Source organism: Anomaloglossus baeobatrachus, chromosome 8, assembly GCF_048569485.1.
Source record: "Anomaloglossus baeobatrachus isolate aAnoBae1 chromosome 8, aAnoBae1.hap1, whole genome shotgun sequence".
Classification (NCBI taxonomy): Eukaryota; Metazoa; Chordata; class Amphibia; order Anura; family Aromobatidae; genus Anomaloglossus; species Anomaloglossus baeobatrachus.
Genome location: NC_134360.1, coordinates 161519296 through 161537421, shown reverse-complemented (window position 1 = coordinate 161537421; position 18126 = coordinate 161519296). Strand labels below are relative to the sequence as shown.

The 18126-nt window shown below is 44.7% G+C and overlaps 1 protein-coding gene across 1 annotated transcript in view; it reads left to right on the top strand.

Moving 5' to 3' along the window:
* Positions 1-17889, top strand: part of CRB1 (crumbs cell polarity complex component 1) — a 146006-nt gene extending 128117 nt beyond the window's left edge. The window contains exon 12 of the mRNA XM_075322187.1: positions 14833-17889. Coding sequence (XP_075178302.1) covers positions 14833-15048 — 216 coding nt within the window. The 3' untranslated portion in view covers positions 15049-17889. The remainder of the gene's footprint in view (positions 1-14832) is intronic.
* The last annotated feature ends 237 nt before the right edge of the window (positions 17890-18126 follow it).

The following is an 18126-nucleotide window of genomic DNA, read 5'->3' as shown; positions in this document are numbered from 1 at the left end:
AAATCCTCCAATTCCTGTCCCTATTAACACCATCACTCCTTCCCTTCCATCTATTCATGTCGCCCCTCCACCCTATGGGTTCATGGCTCCAACAATACCAAGTTCCTTACAAAACTATCCTGACGCCACTCTTTGGGCCAACTACCCGCACATCAATGGCTCTTGCAAAATGAACCAAAGCCCACTGACCCAGCTCCATTCGTATGCAGCTGTAGTGCCCCATTGGGCACAACCTTATCCATCCATAAAGCACGAACATTGAATTGCTGCAAAAACACGTCCCACACCAAGAGATCCTCCTTAACCCCCTTCGTGACCCGCACAAAGTGAGCAAGTGACTTCACGCCCGCCGTAGAAGTTGCCAACCGCCTCGCAAACACACTCCCCATCGGCATGATTCTGCAAGCAAAATTCAGCTTCCCCAACAAAGACTGCACCACTTTCTTTGCCGACCTTACCGCCGTGACCGTGGCCCTCAAATCCACAATCTTTTCCACTGAAAGCCTACATTCCATCACAATGGAATCAATTTCGATCCCAAAAAACAGCATCACCGACGCCAGACCCTCCGTCTTGTCAAAGGGATACCAAAACATTCCACCACTTTCTGTAAAGAAAACAACAGACCTGCACAAATTATTGAGCCCGCCGGCCCGACACAGAAGAAATCATCCAAATAATGAATGATAGACAACAACCAAGACACGTCCCGCACGGCCCACTCAACAAACGAACTAAAAGCTTCAAAATACGAACAAGAAATTGAACAACCCACAGGCAAACAACGATCAACAAAATATTCCCCTTTCCATACACTACCTAACAAATGTTGACTATCTAGGTGCACCGGCAACAACCTAAACGCCGCCTTCACATCAGCCTTTACCATCAACGCTCCCCAGCCAGCCGCCCTAACCAAATCCAAACCCCTGTCAAAAGAGACATAATACACCGCCGACAATTTAGGTGGAATGCCGTCATTCACCGATGAACCCTCTGGGTAGGACAGATGATGTATGAGCCTATATTTATTCGGCTCCTTTTTTTGGCACGACCCCTAACAGGGAAACCACCAAACCTGAGCATGGCAGAACCTTAAACAAACTGCCCATCCTGCCCAATTCTACTTCTTTTCCCAATTTATCACCGACAATGTCAGGGTGCTCGCTCGCAGAGCGTAAATTCCGATAAGGCGGCATAGAAGAACCAGCAACCGACGGCATTCAAAAAGCGTGGGCAAAACCAGATAACAAAAGGTTTGCCGCTTCCACATCCGGGTACCTATTTGAAAAGGCACCATCACCTCTACCTTCACCGGCATCTCCCCTTTTTCCAGCCCCGTCCCCAGCTTTTCCTTTCCCTTTTTGACACACTTGGCCAAACTATGTCCCCCTCCACAACCTGAACACTCATGCTTGAACTGACATGCCGCTCCAAATTTGCATTGCCCTTCATTAAATTGCCAACAAAACCCTTTCTTCTGAGTTGCCAAGGCCCCAAAACCCAATCCCCCGTCTCCCCCACGAAAGGGCTGACTAGAAGCCGCCATCAACCTCATCCATAAGGATATGTCCTTATGATCCCACTGCATGCCTGCCCTCAAAGCCTTCCTCTGCCAAAACTGCTCATCATACCGCAGCCAGGCTAAACCACCATAAGTCCTATGAGCCTCCCCAATTGCATCCATATACCCAAACAATGCCGAACAATGCTCTGGTTCCTTCTCCCCAATAACACTGGCTAGAATTGCAAATGCCTGCAGCCAATTTGCAAATGTCCGAGGAATAAGCCTATAATGGCGCTTTTCCTCCTTCTCCTTTTTGGAATCACTCGGCCTAACTTTATCCAAATTAAACTTTTCTAGAGGCAGCGACGAAAAAATTTCCACGTACTCCCCTTTCCAAATCTTATCCCTCACTTCCTTTTTGAGATGCGCCTTTTTGAGATTTGAACGGACCCTCAAAGGAAACATAGACCTCGCTCTTGGCCCTATCGTAAAGACGCACCACCTTATCATCCTTTTCCTTCTCCTTTCACCCACTGCCGCCGCCACCATCTCACCCGACGCTGCAACCTGAAGCGCCCCTTCAGCGCTTGCCGCTACTGCGCCCTCTGTTGCCGCTCCTGTACACGCAGCCGCCGGAGCTCGCACCCCCCCCGCAACCGTGCTAACCACCACTAAACCCTGCACTAACTCCAATAACTGACTCAAAACTACCGTCCCCTCTGGCGCTGCAGTACCCGCAGCCTCCCCCACCACATTATCGCTCCGCGCCGCCGCTGGCGCCAATAACACTGACACCACAGGTATCTCACCCGACTCAGTAGACTTCCGAATAGGAACCGCGCCGTCCTCCACCATCTGCTCATCCGATTCTTCTCCAGAAATCAGGGCTCCCTCTTCTTCACTGGGACCGTCTTTCTCCAAACCGGATGAAGAAGCCGCAGCCGAGGCACACCCCTCATCATTGCCGCTCTCCTGAGCAACCGTGGGGGCGCTGCCTACCAAGGCCCGTCGCTTCCCATTAGGTGAAACCCCGCCAGGCCGTCTTCCCCCGCGGGCTGTCGCCATGGACCATGCTCTTTTCTGGCATGTTCCCCCCGTTAACCACAAGGGGTCCCATCTGCCGTGTCCCGCCGAGTCCGGCTCCATCACTAAGCCGCCGCATTCTCCTACCCCACGGTGTCGACAAAAGCCTCCTCATGCTCAGCCCTCACCCTCTGAGGGGAGACCGCTGCTGCCGGGCACGGAAATGCAGAACGAAGCCACCTGTCAGGAATCACAGGCGACCTTGCATGACTCCTGCTCATCGCCGCCTCCTGGGTCTGCAGATCTCCCGACACTTGTGCTCCTGCACTAGCATGGATATCCCCGCTGGCTGCAGCCCCATGGCCACGCCACCGACCACCGGGGGTATCGCTAGCCTCCGCCTCATGCCGGGTGCGCTCCCGGCCGGGAACCGCCGCTAAGCCTCGAACTCCAGCCCGGGGTCCCAAACTGGAAGCAGGCCTTGGGCTGGTCCCGCCCTCTTCTTGGCCACAGTGGCCACGGATGAGATTCCTCCCGGCAATCGGAGCAGGCCCCTGCTGGTGCAGATGCCCGCCCCCGCCGCAGAGGGTCCCTAGGGGGGGCTCTCGCTTTGCCTCCTCATCCCCCCACTCCTGGAGAGTACCTGCATGGAGGCCTGAACCGCCGCCCACGACTGGAAGGGGGGCGAGGGGATGGTGCTGACGGGTGGGCCCCGGCAGCCCGGATGTGTGACTGCACTGGCCCATGCGCCGCCATCGCTGCTCTGATCATCTCTTCCAGGGAACGCAGGTCCGCCATGTCGATCAGTCTTTGTCCGGAAGTTGCAAGAGAAGGTATGACAAACCCCTTCTCTTATCAACCTTCATGTACTTCCCCTCTTTCTCCTAGGACTCCTTCCCACCAATCCCATCCTTCTGCCTCCTACAAATCCTGCAATTCCTGTTCCTATTAACCCCATCACTCCTTCCCTTCCCTCTAGTCATGTCACCCCTCCACCCTATGGGTTCCATGGCTTTCTAAAAATTAGGTACAATTAACAATAACATAAAAAGGTCCAGCACTAGAGTTCAATGAAAAACCTTCAACGCATGCATACAATAAAATCAATTAATCAATTGATATCAATCAATAAGCAATCGCAGGAGCTTTTCACACTGAAGTTACTGATGACATGACATGCTTGCAACCTCCTTCACAGGCAGAACAGTACTTTTCAGTCTTTTTTTAGGTCAAAATCAGGAGCTTAATGGAGTGTTTTGGACACACTTCTGGTCTTGGTGGATTATAAAAACCTGAAGTATGAATTAGGCCTTCTTCTTAAGGAACACTGTGTAATGATCTATGCTTGGCTCAGTTGCCGCTCAGCCATTGCATATATCCCCTCTACAGGGTTACAGGTCATGGGAGGGGCTTTACATCCTGCCTCATTCCGGAGGTCACACCGCTATATCTTTGTGCTACTACCTCCGGAACGCCGCCAGTAATAGTTCCTGCTCTGCAGCGTGCGTGTCTGGCTCTTGTCAGTTTACTCTGATCCATCTCCCAGCTACCTTGTCCTGACCTGTGCCCTACCTGTACCGCTTGTCCGTCCTGTTCCCTTGACTTTCTGATTCTGTCTAGTGTGTCCTCTGACCTGTCTGGCTTACCCCGGTCCAATCCTGTGACTTTCTCTCATGCATGTAGTTTTGACCTCCCGGCTCCTGACCTGTATTACTGTTCTTGACTTCGGCTCCGTTTCTCCCTTCTGTCACTTACGAGACCTGGCTTCTCACCTCTTGGCTTCCACCTGACCACGATTTGCTTCTTCCTAAGGTATTGACGAGACATCCTGTTACTGACCCGGCTTGCTGACTATTCTATCACCCTCAAGTGGGTTTGTCTGTTTACTGCATTCTGAAGCTGTGTCTCCAGCTAGCTTCAGTGCCCCCACTAGTACGGCGTGAAACACTGCAATACAATGTGTTGAACTAAGTTGAGCTTCTGAATCAATCTCATTTTGGCACATGGCTTATGCAGCCTAATATACTGAATCCATAAAGATTTACATTTTTAGCATATGTACTGTATCTCCACAGCATCTTCAACTGTCACCAGTTAGATAGTTTAGAGTATGGGTCGCTGGATTCACCTTTTAAACATATTCAGTAGGAAGCTCCACCCACAACATGTGAAGTAATATGTGCTTCCAATGCATATTCTAATGTAATATTGCAGATACCCAATGTGCTGGGGAAGAGGCTGCTGACACTGCTGTCCACCCAGTCCTCTTTAGCTATCATTGAAGATACCTAGAGTGCTGAAGCTGCCCACATTGCTCTCCGCCCTGTCTTTCTGATCTAATAGTAAAGATACCAGTAATCCTGATGTATCAAGAGCCTGCTCACACTGCTGTTCATTGTGACTACCTAACCAAATACTGGAGATACAAGGAGTGGTAAGATAAGCAAAGGCTGTCCACACTGCTAACTACACTGGAGTCCAATCTATCTAATCTAATTCTGGAGATTCCAGGAGTATAGATGTAAGCAGAGACCCCGCACAATGCTGCCCACTCTATCTGATTAAATATTGGAGATACAAAGAATGCTTAGGTAAGAAGAGGCTGTTCACACTGCTGTCCACCATGTCTTTTTATAATACTAGAGATATCAGGGGTGTTGAGTAGAGATGAGCGAACCTGAGGTTTGGTTTTTGAACCAAACTCCGAATTTAATAATCAGAGTTCGGGTTTGGTGTTCGGATGCTTTACATGCGAACAAAACTATGCTCAGGTACGCTTGGTGCTCTGTGCAAGCCACTTGCATTGTTTGAACGGTGCACACTGGCGGTAACAACAGCATGATCATATGTAGTGTGCGTCCAAAAACAGTTTGAAAAAGCTCGTCCACCATTCCCCGGAAGTGATCTGCTTATGGCTACCTGTATATGGGCGGAGACTCAAACTGCCAATCAGTGACTGGATCCAGGGTTCGAGTCACGCTTGAGACTGTAGAGTTAGGCTCGTTTACTACCAGAGAACCGAACCTGCAAAGGTTCGCTCATCTCTAGTGTTGAGGTAAGAAGTGATTGCCCACACTGCTTTCCACCCTGTATACTGAGATACTGGAGGTACCAAGAGTGATGAGGTAAGAAAAGGCTGCTCACACTGCTATCCACCATGTCTTTCTGATATACTGTAACACTGAGGTTACAAAAGAAGTGGCGGTAGGAAGAGGCTGCTCACATTGCTGTCCACCCTGTTTGTCTGAAGTACACTATAAGGCTGGTTTCAGTCGTCCGTGTTTAATCAGGTACCAGTCACATGCATGGTTATGGTCACACGTGTGTCATACGTGTGTCATACGTGTGCCTCACGTGTGTCTCACGTGTGGCACACGTGTGGCATCCGTGTTTGCATGCGTGTGACAGGTACCGGAGAAAACACGGGTCTGTGAAATAAAAAGATTTTCCATATTTACCTTCTGTCTCCGTCTCTGCTGTCTCCCATTCCTGACCCCCACTCATTATATTCATCGATTATTCACCGCACTCAGGACCTGGAAGCCGGAGCATCATGGGTACAGCGAGGGATACAGCACCGCCGAGGACAGCACCGCAGGGACAGGTAAGTATTCACAAAGCATAGTGACATCCAGGAGGTCATCGGAGTTCCCAATGAACTCTGATGACATCCTGATGACCCCTGCGACACCCGCGCTACAGCTTCACGGGTTCATCAGAGTTTATTGGGAACTGTGATGAGTCCCCGATGCTGTCCCCGCGATGTTCCGGATCACATCAGTGTGCGATCCGTGTGACATCCGTGCTGCGGAGATGCCTGCGTGTGTGCGTGCGGGGTCATGAAAAGTCACATGGTCCGTGAGGCACATCAGAGAAAAACATGGGTACGTGTGACATCTGTGTTAAAAACGGATGTCACACGTACCTAAAACACGGACGTCTGAAACCAGCCTAAGGTATAGGTAACTTTGAGACAAAGCAATGAAGCTTTCTTTGATATGAAATTAATGATATTTCTTTCAGTTTTTTATTTGTTTGTATTTCTGAGAAATTCTTTAAGGAATCAAAGTGCTGGTATTTAGGGAATACAATAACAGTCAAAAAATTTGGCCACTAAAAAATGAAACCAAAATTAGAAGGAAATATAAAACTGTGTAGGCCGAGGAATACCAACAAACTAATAAATCTGAAAAAGTATTCCAAATTTAAAACTGTAAACACTAAATAAAGAATAAAATGACATTGTTATACAAAAAGCCATAATAAAAACACAAATGACAATATTCAGGTTAAAAAACAGGGATGTAGGATGAATAATATATATCATTTGAATAGTTTGCAAGATATGTTATATAGGAAAGCAGGGGAGTCTGTACAAATAATCAAGGTGTATGCATAGAGTACATGATTAATGGAAGAATGTGCAATGTCATGATTTACAGCGTGCAAAAAAAAAAAAATGGACTTTGATCATTTAGATTTAGATCAAAATATTGTATAAAGCCCATATTGTGTACATTGTAGACAATAATGAAATTGATTTAATGATGTCAATTAAAGTGCAAAAGAGACGTCAAAACAAATAAGGTGTAAACATGATACAGCCCAAACTGCATGATTAGGATTATTCCTCCTCCACCCACTCCAACGCACGTTTTCTGTCAGCTTCTGAAGAACGCCGCACAATACCTGAAGCAGCTGACGCGAAACACGTTCTCCAATGACATGCCATCCGGTCTGGTTTTTATTTAGTAGGGTCATCATTTATGTTGTAATTGAACAATGCCCCCAAACACCTCCAGGCTATCTAATGGTTATGTGACCAAGAAGGAGAGAGATGGAGTGCTGAGTCAGATGACATGACCTCACAATCACCCGACCTAAACCTAAATGAGATGGTTTGGGATGCGTTGGACCACAAAGTGATGGCAAAACAGCCGAGTGCTCACCATCTGTGGGGACTCCTATAGTGTCGAAAAGCATTCCAGGTGACTACCTGATGAAGCTGCTTGAAAGAATACTAAGGGGGTGTAATGCTGTCAGAGTAAAAGACTGGGATTTTATGAAATATAATGTTTAATAAAAATTCTAGGTGTTTCACTTGTGTTTGTTTACTCTTTGTTTTCATATGTGCTCTTTTGTGGTTTTGATTATTTAACTGTGGTTCTACAATGTGCACATTCCATTCTGCATTGTCCATCTTCAGTGGGTGATGCACTCCTGAAGACTGACAATTCAGACCAGTGGTATGGTCACACCATTGGTCTGTGAACTCTCCGAGATTACTAGCATAGGAAAAGGAGAAGGCAACTGAGATGGGTGGGAGAAAGTGATCTGTTTAATGAGGTCACCTCAGATGATGTTACCGGCGATCACAGATGGAGGAACCTGGGTACCTCCAGCTGTGACAGTAAATAACCTAAGTGATGTCACCGCTGATTGTACAGTTCACTCAGTCTCTGCCTGAAGCTCCCAACGGGCAGTCATGTTCTATGGCCGCTCGCAGTGACTTCAGATGTAGCAGACCTGGAATTATCATATGATCTTGTTTGGATTACGTCAGACCTGGGTGATTTTGAGGTTGATAATCTTGGTATATGCAACAGACAAGGACTTATTTATATGTGTGAAGGAGGACTTTATGCTGATCTAACAGTAGATGGCGATGTTGTATAGTTTTCCTTACTGTGTTGTAGAAAGTCTCTTGTTTTGGGTTTCGCTTTCTCTTCCTGATGCAATGCTGTATGGCTGTGCTTATCATTACCTCATGTCCCATAAGTAAAGAGTTTGTTATCCCATGTAATCTGCTCTGTGAACTTTGTTCTGCAACTGGGAAGCTAGAAGCTGTGCAACAAGTTATGGGCCCAGACACCAATGATCTCAGGCAACCAAAGATCCCAGGCACCCCAAGATTCCCAAGATCCAAAAATTCCAGACAATCAAAGATCCCAGACAACAAAGATCCCAGACACTAAAGATCCCAGACACCCAGGACACCAGAAGACTCAGGAAGACCCTGGTGAATTCAGAAGAAATATTCAGAACAATTCTCTCCAAACAAGTAAGACAAGTTAATAATGATGAGTAGCACAGAGCTAAAACTCACAGTAGTTAAGCTGAATAATGAGAACTATCAGTTATGGAAGTTCAAAGTGGAGATGTTATTTTCTAAAGATGATTTATGGGAAGTAAGCACCACAGATAAACCCAATGATAATAATCAGAAATGGGATAAGAAAAATAGACAAGCAAGAGCCACTATCAGCCTATTAGTGGAAGATTCTCAATTAATACACATAAGGAATGAGGATACAGCACATGGAATGTGGGAGGCATTAAGAAAGCTACATGAAAGACCCAGCTTAAATCACAAGTTATTTCTGCTAAGAAAGCTTTACAGTATGAGACTGAGGGCAGACAATGACATGCAGGAGCATATATTCGCTATGAGGGAAGTGATATCACAGCTGAGATCAATAGGTGAAGATATTTAGGATAGCCATTTAACAGCAATATTATTGTGCAGTTTACCAGATTCATACACTGCTTTAATAAATGCACTAGAGACAAGATCTGAAACAGACATATTAGAGTTTGTGAAGACCAGACTCATAGATGAATAACAAAGAAGGAAAGAGCAAACAAATTATTCTACTGAAAAAGATGATGGAAATGCTCTTAAAGCTACAGAATCAAAGAGACCCCATAATAAAGAGTCAAGAGAATGTTTCAGATGTAAGAAAAACGGACATTTAAAGAAAGACTGTACTATATGGAAAGCAGAACAACAGAAATTACACAATAAAGAGAATACACAGAAGGTGAAAAACACAATGTCTGATTCATGTGTAAATAATTGGAATGGCACATTTAAAGTAACCGATAAGAAATCGTCATCAGGTTGGTTTATTGACTCAGGAGCAACAAGTCATATGACAAGTAATACAAGTTTCTTTATTGAACTTGATTTAAATAAGAAGGAAGCCATTTATCTTGAAGATGGGAGCAAAATAACTGCGGAAGGTATTGGACAAGGAATGCTAAAGTGTTCTAATAAGTTTAGGCATGATTTAAAAATACTTGTACAGGATGTGTTATATATTTCAGGATTAGAAGGAGGATTGTTATCTGTAAAGTGCCTAACATCTAAAGAACTTACAGTAAAATTCAAAGATGATGAATGTACAATCCTAGCGGGAAATAAGATAATAACCAATGTCAAGGCAGATGAACAATTATATCATCTAGACACATTAAAGGAACAGATGAAGTTGTGTACACACGATCACAAGAATTGTATTCACATATGGCACAGACGTCTAGGACACAGACATCCTGAAAGTATAATAAAGCTACAAAAGAAAGAATTGACAAAGGATCTATTGATATCTGATTGCTCAATTACCATAAGATGTGAATGTTGTATAAAATCTAAAGCTACAAGAATATCGATACCTAAAGAAAGTGAGACGAAAAACACAAGACCACTTGATTTGGTGCATACTGATGTATGTGGACCCATGAAAGTGACTACATAAGGAGGCAATAGATATATAGTGACTTTTATAGATGACTACTCAAGATACACAGTCACATACTTGATCAAGAACAAAGTGAAGTTTTCAATAAATTAGTAGACTACGTGACAAAGTCGAATAACAAGTTTCAGAGGAAGCTAATTGTTAGAAGTGATAATGGAGGTGAATTCACAGGACACTAAATAGAAAACTACTTAAGACAAAACGGTATAGAGCATCAAAAGACTGTAAGATACACACCTGAACAAAATGGGGAAGCAGAAAGGAAAAACAGAACTCTGACTGAAATGATAAGATGTAGGCTAACAGATTCCAAACTACCAGAGAAATATTAGGGTGAAGCAGCAATGACAGCTACTTACCTACAAAACTGACTTTTTTCCAGAAAACTGAAAAAAAACCCATATGAACTGTGGCAGGGTAAGAAACCAAGTGTGAATCATTTAAGAGTTTTTGGATGTAACGTTTTTGTATTTATTCCAACAGAAAAACATTCCAAACTTCAAAACAGATCTGTAGAAGAAATATTGTTGGATATAGTGAAAATTGCAAAGGATATAGAATCCTAGATCCCAAAACAGAGTTACGGTGAGTAACAGTGTGACATTCATTGAGGATCTTAATGAGGACACTATGATTTCATTAGAAACAAAAATTGAGAAAAAGAGCAGTGATATAACTGAAAGAACATCTAATGAAACAGAAGTTGAAATTGATGAAAAAGTGAAGAGATACAACTACAAACAGATGCAGAACCAAGACGTTCAATAACAGAAAACAAAGAAAAACCACCAATACGTCTTTCATACAAGGCAAGTACAAGCAAAATTTATGAACCTACCTCTTGAGAAGACATATCTTGACTTCCTGAAGAAGAAGCTAATAAATGGATAAAAGCAACAGAAACAGAAATAAAATGCATGCATGACTCAAAGACATGGACACTGACAGAATTACCAGAAGGAAGAAAAGCTTTAGGATGTAAATGGGTTTTTAAAGTAAAATACCAAACAGATGGCACAGCTGAACAAACCTGAGCAAGACTCGTAGCTAAAGCAAAAATATGAAGACTATGATGAAACATTTGCTCCAGTTGTGAAATATACTACAATAAGAACTTTGTTTGCAGTTGCAGCAATGAAACAAATGCAGTTGAAGCATCTGGACGTAAAGACAGCATTTTTGAATGGAGATTTAACAGAAGATATTTACATGGAACAACCTCCAGGATTCAAAGATAAAAGTAACCCGAACATGGTTTGTAAACTACAGAAAAGTATCTACGGTTTAAAACAAGCTGCTAAAGCGTGGAATGTTAAAATCACAGACGTGCTCACAATTGAAAAATTTCAAAGAAGCCAAGCTGATCCTTGCCTATATACAAAAAGACTGATGACAGATGGATCTATGTACTCATATATGTTGATGATATTTTAGTTTGTTTTGAAAATGAAAGGAACAAAGAGGACATACTAAGAATTCTGAATCAACATTTCAAGATCAAAGACTTGGGAAATGTGAAGTATCATTTCTTGAGGGATCACCAGGAAAAAGGAATCCTGAAATTAGAATATTGTCCAGCCGAAGATATGACAGTAGATATTTTCACAAAGGCATTGAATACTGAAAGACATCAGAGACTAATGAAGAAATTGGGCTGAAATTAATAAGTCCTTACTGTTGAGAAAGGGTGTTGGTATATGCAACAAACAAGGACTTCTTTATACGTGTGAAGGAGGACTTTATGCTGATTTAACAGTAGACAGCGATGTTGTGTAGTTTTTCTTACTGTGTTGTAGAAAATCTCTTGTGTTCTTTTGGGTTTCGCTTTCTCTTCCTGATGCAATGCTGTGTGGCTGTGCTTATCATTACCTCATGTCCCAGAAGTAAAGAGTTTGTTCTGCAACTGAGAAGCTAGAAGCTAGAAGCTGTGCAACAGATAAAGGGGTCAAAGCGGGTGGGATTTTTTAGATTTTTTTTCAAATAAAGGATTTTTTTGGTGTTTGAGTTTATTTTTTTTCACTTACAGATTAGTAATGGGGGGTTCTCATAGACACCTCTCATTAGTAATCTAGGACTCAGTGGCAGCTGGGAGCTGTTATTAACCCCTTATTACTCAGATTGTCACTGCATGAGGGCAATCAGGAAGAGCCGGGTAAAGTTCCGGGATTGTCACATCCAATGGATGTGACAATCCTGGGCAGCTGCAGGGGCTCAACAACCAAGGGTCTCCCTAGCCTGAAATTATCAGCCCCCCCCTGTCAGGCTTTATCATGGCTGTGTATCAATATTGGGGGACTGCATCTCATTTTAAAAAATGATTTAGTTAAATATTAAAAAAAAACAAAAAACGCAATCGATCTCTCTTACTTTGATACACTTGGCTGGGGGCACGGCTGGGGGCTGCAGCCTGTAGCCATATGCTTTGTCTGTGCTGGGTATCATAAGGTGTTCTACGCCAATGTTTTTCTTTATTTATTGTTACTCCAATCTACAGTTAACCGCAGACCAGGTTTGTGATTGCAAGCAGACACGCTGCTGCTCAAGATGCGGGCGCTATATGACTGCAATCACAGATGGCAGGACTGCTGGTGGGTGAGGCAGTGAACATGAATGAGGCTAATAAGTGTCCCTGGAAGAAGAGTGAGTGGCCCGGAAGCAGTCACAGTTGGGCCTGAGACTGTAAGTATAGCGCACCTGCTTATTTTCTTTATATATTTTTTTTTTATTTCCCAAGTTGCCAGATCCGGATCATTAGCCAGAGTCCCTGAGATCTCTGGGCCCAGCAGCTGGATACTTTTGAAACCGCGCAAATCCGGACTTTTACAGTCCGGGTCCGCTTATCACTAGTTATTACATAAGTAATCTGCCACCTGTAACCATGATGAATGTGCCTCTAACATATTTGCTAAATGAGGATTGGAAGTGTTCAACCTGCTACCTTTTGCACAATGTTTTAACAATGAGTAAACAAGAAACAGTTTTATCAACGGAAGGGGTCCAACTAGTCCCAAGATTGTGAGCAGAATGAGAATGAATGAAGGAACCCAGCTGATGTGCCCACATCCAGGGACCCATGTACACGTGGCTAGGGAACGCAGACGTCTGCCATGACACGTGCTGTTTCCTGGACCGATATACTGTATGCACATATCCTTACACTGTACTCCAGACCCAGGAGTAGCAGGGATAACAGTCAATGAAAATGAGAATTTGTTTTGCTCTACCCGTTTTTAAAGCTGGAGTGTTCTAGTGATGGGAGATTAATATCTCACATAAAATGGAGTTATCTAATATATGGCCAAATCAGAGGCAAATATACAGCCTGCACTGCTTCATAGTAACATTTATGGGTAAAAATAGATATCTGCATCACATACTGCCCTCCAGTGGTAGAAAGTGAGATAACAACTAATGCAGAACAACCAGACAGAAATGATTTACACTATTTAGGCAACTTAATAATCATAATAATAATAATTTTTATTTCTATAGCGCCAACATATTCTGCAGCGCTTTACAATTCAGAGGGGATGTGTAAGACAATATGAGACAATACAAAATAACAAATATCAGATACCAAGAGGAGTGAGGGCCCTGCTCCTAAGCTTACAGTCTATGAGGAAATAGGGGAGATACAAAAGGTGAATGGGGGGGAGAGAATCTTGTCATATATGGTCCAGCCATTGATTTAATAGGGGATTCAAAACCAGCTGCGTGGACCGGTCGCCAGCCAGAATTTATACATACAGAGTGTAAAACATGCATGAAGAGGAAGGAGCCAGAAGATACAGGGGACAAGAATTGGCAGTAAATTTTATTAAAGGCAGAATGGGACTAGATTAGATCAGGGAGGTTTTAAATATATGTGTTTTTAGGGCCCGCTTAAAGGTGTGGATGTTGGGAATTAATCGAATTGTTCTTGGTAAAATGTTCCAGAGCATAGGCGCAGCTCGTGAGAAATCTTGAAGACAGGAGTGGGAGGTTTGAATTGTTGAAGATGTCAGTATTAGGTCATTAGCAGAACGGAGGGCACGAGTGGGGTGATAGACAAAGATGAGGGAGGTGATGTGATAAGTTTATGTTGGATTCTGTAGCGGATGGGCAACCAGTGCAATGACTGGCACAGAGCAGAGGCATCAGTGAAGCGGTTGGAGAGGAAAATGATCTACAATAACAAATTGAAAACAATATATCGCTGAACAATGTAGCGTCATTTGTGAGATGGGTATGTGTGACCGTTACAAAACGACCTATGAGCGATCTTGGCAAATCGTTGCAATGATCTGGGCGTGTCACATCGCTAATGAGATCGCTAGCGATATCGTTGTGTGTAAAGCGGCTTTAAGAGTTTTTGCAGAGTCAACGGTAAGAAATCTTGGTGTTGGACATGTTTCTTTCTTCAACCAGTCCAGATATGTGCACTGATGGTGGCAAAAATGCTTAAAGGGGTATTACCATCTCCAAGATCCTATCCTATTATGTAGTAGGTGTAATAATAATAATAGTAATATTAGTAAATACCTATGATTAGAAATGTAATATAGTTCTCCTGATTAGCTATATCTCTTACCTCATGTGCAGGGCATTGCAGCTTATATATCCATGGTTACGACGACTCATATAGTCACAGTTAGTTAGTTGCTTGTTGTCGTATCCATGAATACCTAATATTCATGGATATTAATATATTTTATTATGTATTTACTATTTATTTATAACATAATATGTATTAATATGTACCATTATATGTCATTTTTCCAGCTCTCCGACTTTCTGCCTCCGGGAGTATTTACCGCTGTGGCCTCTGCCGTTCTGGCATTGTTTTTTGCTGTGTGTGCCGGGCTTTGTATTTTCATTGCAATTGCCGGCATGAGATCAAGTCAAGGAACCTACAGCCCAAGCAGACAGGAGAAAGAAGGATCTCGGGTAGAGATGTGGAATATCGTTCAGCCGCCGCCATTGGAGAGACTCATTTAATAATAACAACCTTCTTCTCAATCTTCAAGGACGTCATTACATCTCAGGAATCGTCTACATTTCATTACATGAATCATATGAAAAATTCTTTATCCATTGGCAGATGATAGCATAGAAAGTATAGAATTTCCTCACAGTTAAAAAGAATCTCAAAGGAAAAAGAGGCAACCCCAAACTGTGCCTCGCCTTCTTAGTGACAAGTTTTGTGCCTTTAATGCAGAAAACAATTACTGAACTGACCTGTGTGGACAAGGCGGTCCGGACTGTTATTACACTGGTTAGTTACCCTGGAGGAAACTCAAGATTTCACTGGAATAATTATTCTTATTAAAACAACTTTTATTGACAAAACATATGAAAATGGATGAAAAATGCACCACATTGATGTTGAGGGGTAAATGGAGGTTTACATGGAGCTCTGCAGTAACCCATAAAAACCCTTTAGCCCTGACATTAAATGTGACCACATCTCTAGTGTATGACACTATATCAAGTGACCTCCATTCTGCTACCGCTGCCTGTGACTGTTAGATAGGGATCCCAATTTCTTAATTTCCATAGTGTTCACTACATTGGCATGGGGGCCGCTGTGGAAAATCTAAACTACACCTCCGCTGCCTTTCTGTCCCATGGGACGGACACAGCACTGGTGACTTCAGGACTAGATTAGTCCATAGGGTTCTTGGGGTGTTATCTGGATATCTTGGATGATAAATTTGGCAAAGCATCATCGTTTCTGATATTATTAAGAGCCAAAATGCAAATGTATATGTAGAGCCGGCATCCCTACAGGGACGCCGACTTACTTACCACCTCAGCCGACTTGCTTCCTCTCCCGCTGCCTTGTGGCTGTCCACATGTGCTCCTGCTTCCTCCTCCTCCCGGGCCCTGTGCACGTGTACCGCCCCGCGCTCGGCTGCAGCCGAGCCTCTCGGATCCGGGCTCGTCGGTGGGTGGCTCGAGCGCCTCTGGACCCGGGGTCACGTCACTCTGAAAGGATGCTGGCGGTACGTAGGGGGTTGGTAGGTAGGTTTATGGCCGGGGCTGTGGTTTGAGTTAAGTTCATGATGCCACTCATGGGCTGTGGTGAATGTAGACACCACCGCTGCTGTTTACTAGGCCCCCGGGGATGGTGTTGCACAGCCAGGTGTTGACCCCTCCGTGGGTAGAGGGTGATGGTCCCGGGGCCCGGTTGTGAGGGTGCGGGCGGATTGGTGTGGTGCGGGGTGGTGCACGGCCCGAAGGCACAGTAGTACTCCCTCTGACAGATACACCGGAGTCTCTGGTAAACCAAAAAGATGGTGGTCGGTGCCCGCAGCTGGCTGCGTCTGGTCCCCCACCCGGTTTGGTGGTCCCCGCCTTTCTGCTGCACCTTGTTTTGTAGCTGTGGACTGTCTGCGCTTCAGCGACAGGAGTCCGCTCCCACAGGCTGTGTGTGTGTCGGGAGAGCCCATTTGCCCGCAGACGCTGGCCCGTGGGATCTCTCTGCCTGAGCGGTGGCTTTCTATCCCCCCTAGTTGGGCTGTTGTCTTCAGTCGGGACTTGGTTGGGAAAGGACCTAAGGTCCAGACCTCAAAAAGTGAATTAACTTAGTCCGGTAGATTCAGGACCTCGTTTCAGGGTCTGAGTACCCCCCTGTGTGCTCCGGTTTCCAGTCGGTTCCCCGGTTCGGTACCGGCGGGCCACTACCCTGTCCCGGTCCCTTACGGTTCCACCAGGCTTTCTTCCCGGCTCCTGCAGGCAGCGACCACCGTCTGCCTCCTAGCCAGAGGTGACTGGGCTCCGACCCAGACACCTATTGTCAGTCTGCGGCAGACCTGGGTACAGGTCTACCGCACTTCAACTCTCCTACTCCACTCTCTGAACTTGACTTCTCAACTAACTGAACTGAACTGACAGTTTCCTGCCTCAGGCCCTCTGAACTCCTCGGTGGGCGTGGCCAACCACCTGGCTCCGCCCCCTAGTGTGTTCATTAAGCACTGAGGGAGGTGACTAGAGTTTAAGGTTGGCTGCTGTTACCTTTTTAGGGGGACGGGTGTTTGTGCAAGGGCCTGTCTGTGACTACCTGGCTAGTCCAGGGCATCACACACGCAGCTCAGGTCTCCTTGGAGTGTGCTTAGAGCACGCGCGCGCACACCTGTCCTCCTCTTAAAGGGCCAAAGCACCATTTCCCGGAAATGACTCTCAGTGTATGGTATTTAAGGCACCCTCCCATTAGGAGAGGTGCCTGTGCATTGTCTCTAGTTAGTCATTCTGTCTGCTAGCTGGTTGTCAAGTCCCATTATCCCTGTGTAAATCTCCTGTACCTATCTTCCCATACCTATTTGTCCCTGCCGCTCCCACCATACCTGTCCATGCCCCCCTGTCTGCCTGCCTCAGTCATCCCGGTTGTATCTGCCTGTACCTGAGTTTGTCACCTGTCCTGGGGGTTACTGCCACAATCCCAGTCACTGCCCTGAGACTAGTACCTGGCATCCGTCTCACAGTAGGCATTTAGTTAAACCCCTATCACTAAAGGGTAAGCCTGTGTCTCACCTGCGGTCCAGAGGGTCCACTAATCCCGCTCGCTACCTCTACACGTTACAGCATTACAGTATACATAGCCCCAATAGGATTCAATTTATGAATCTAAGATGAATATTTTTACAGCACCCGTCAGTGGCGTGATATTATATTCTTTGACCTGAGAATAACCTAATTCTGAAGGAAGAATTTTATCTGACGTTAATGACTTTCCACACAATAAAGTGTATGCTGAGGTGATTAGATGAGAGCAATCAATCATTTTACTGAGGTGATTGTCATGGATAACAGGAGATGAAGGGTTAAATATCCACTCTGCAGATGGACAAGAAACACATGAAGTGAAGGTGACAAGCTAGGTAAGTATAATCTAACTACTTCATCAGGTCTACGCATTTCGGAGCATAACATTTCTTCAAGAAAAAAATTACTATAACTTTCTTGTCCTGAAGAAGAAACTTTATACTTTGAAGTGCAAAGACCCAATAAACTACTTGGATTATACTTACCTGGCTTATCCCCTTGACATCCTGTGCATCTTGTCCATCGGCAGCG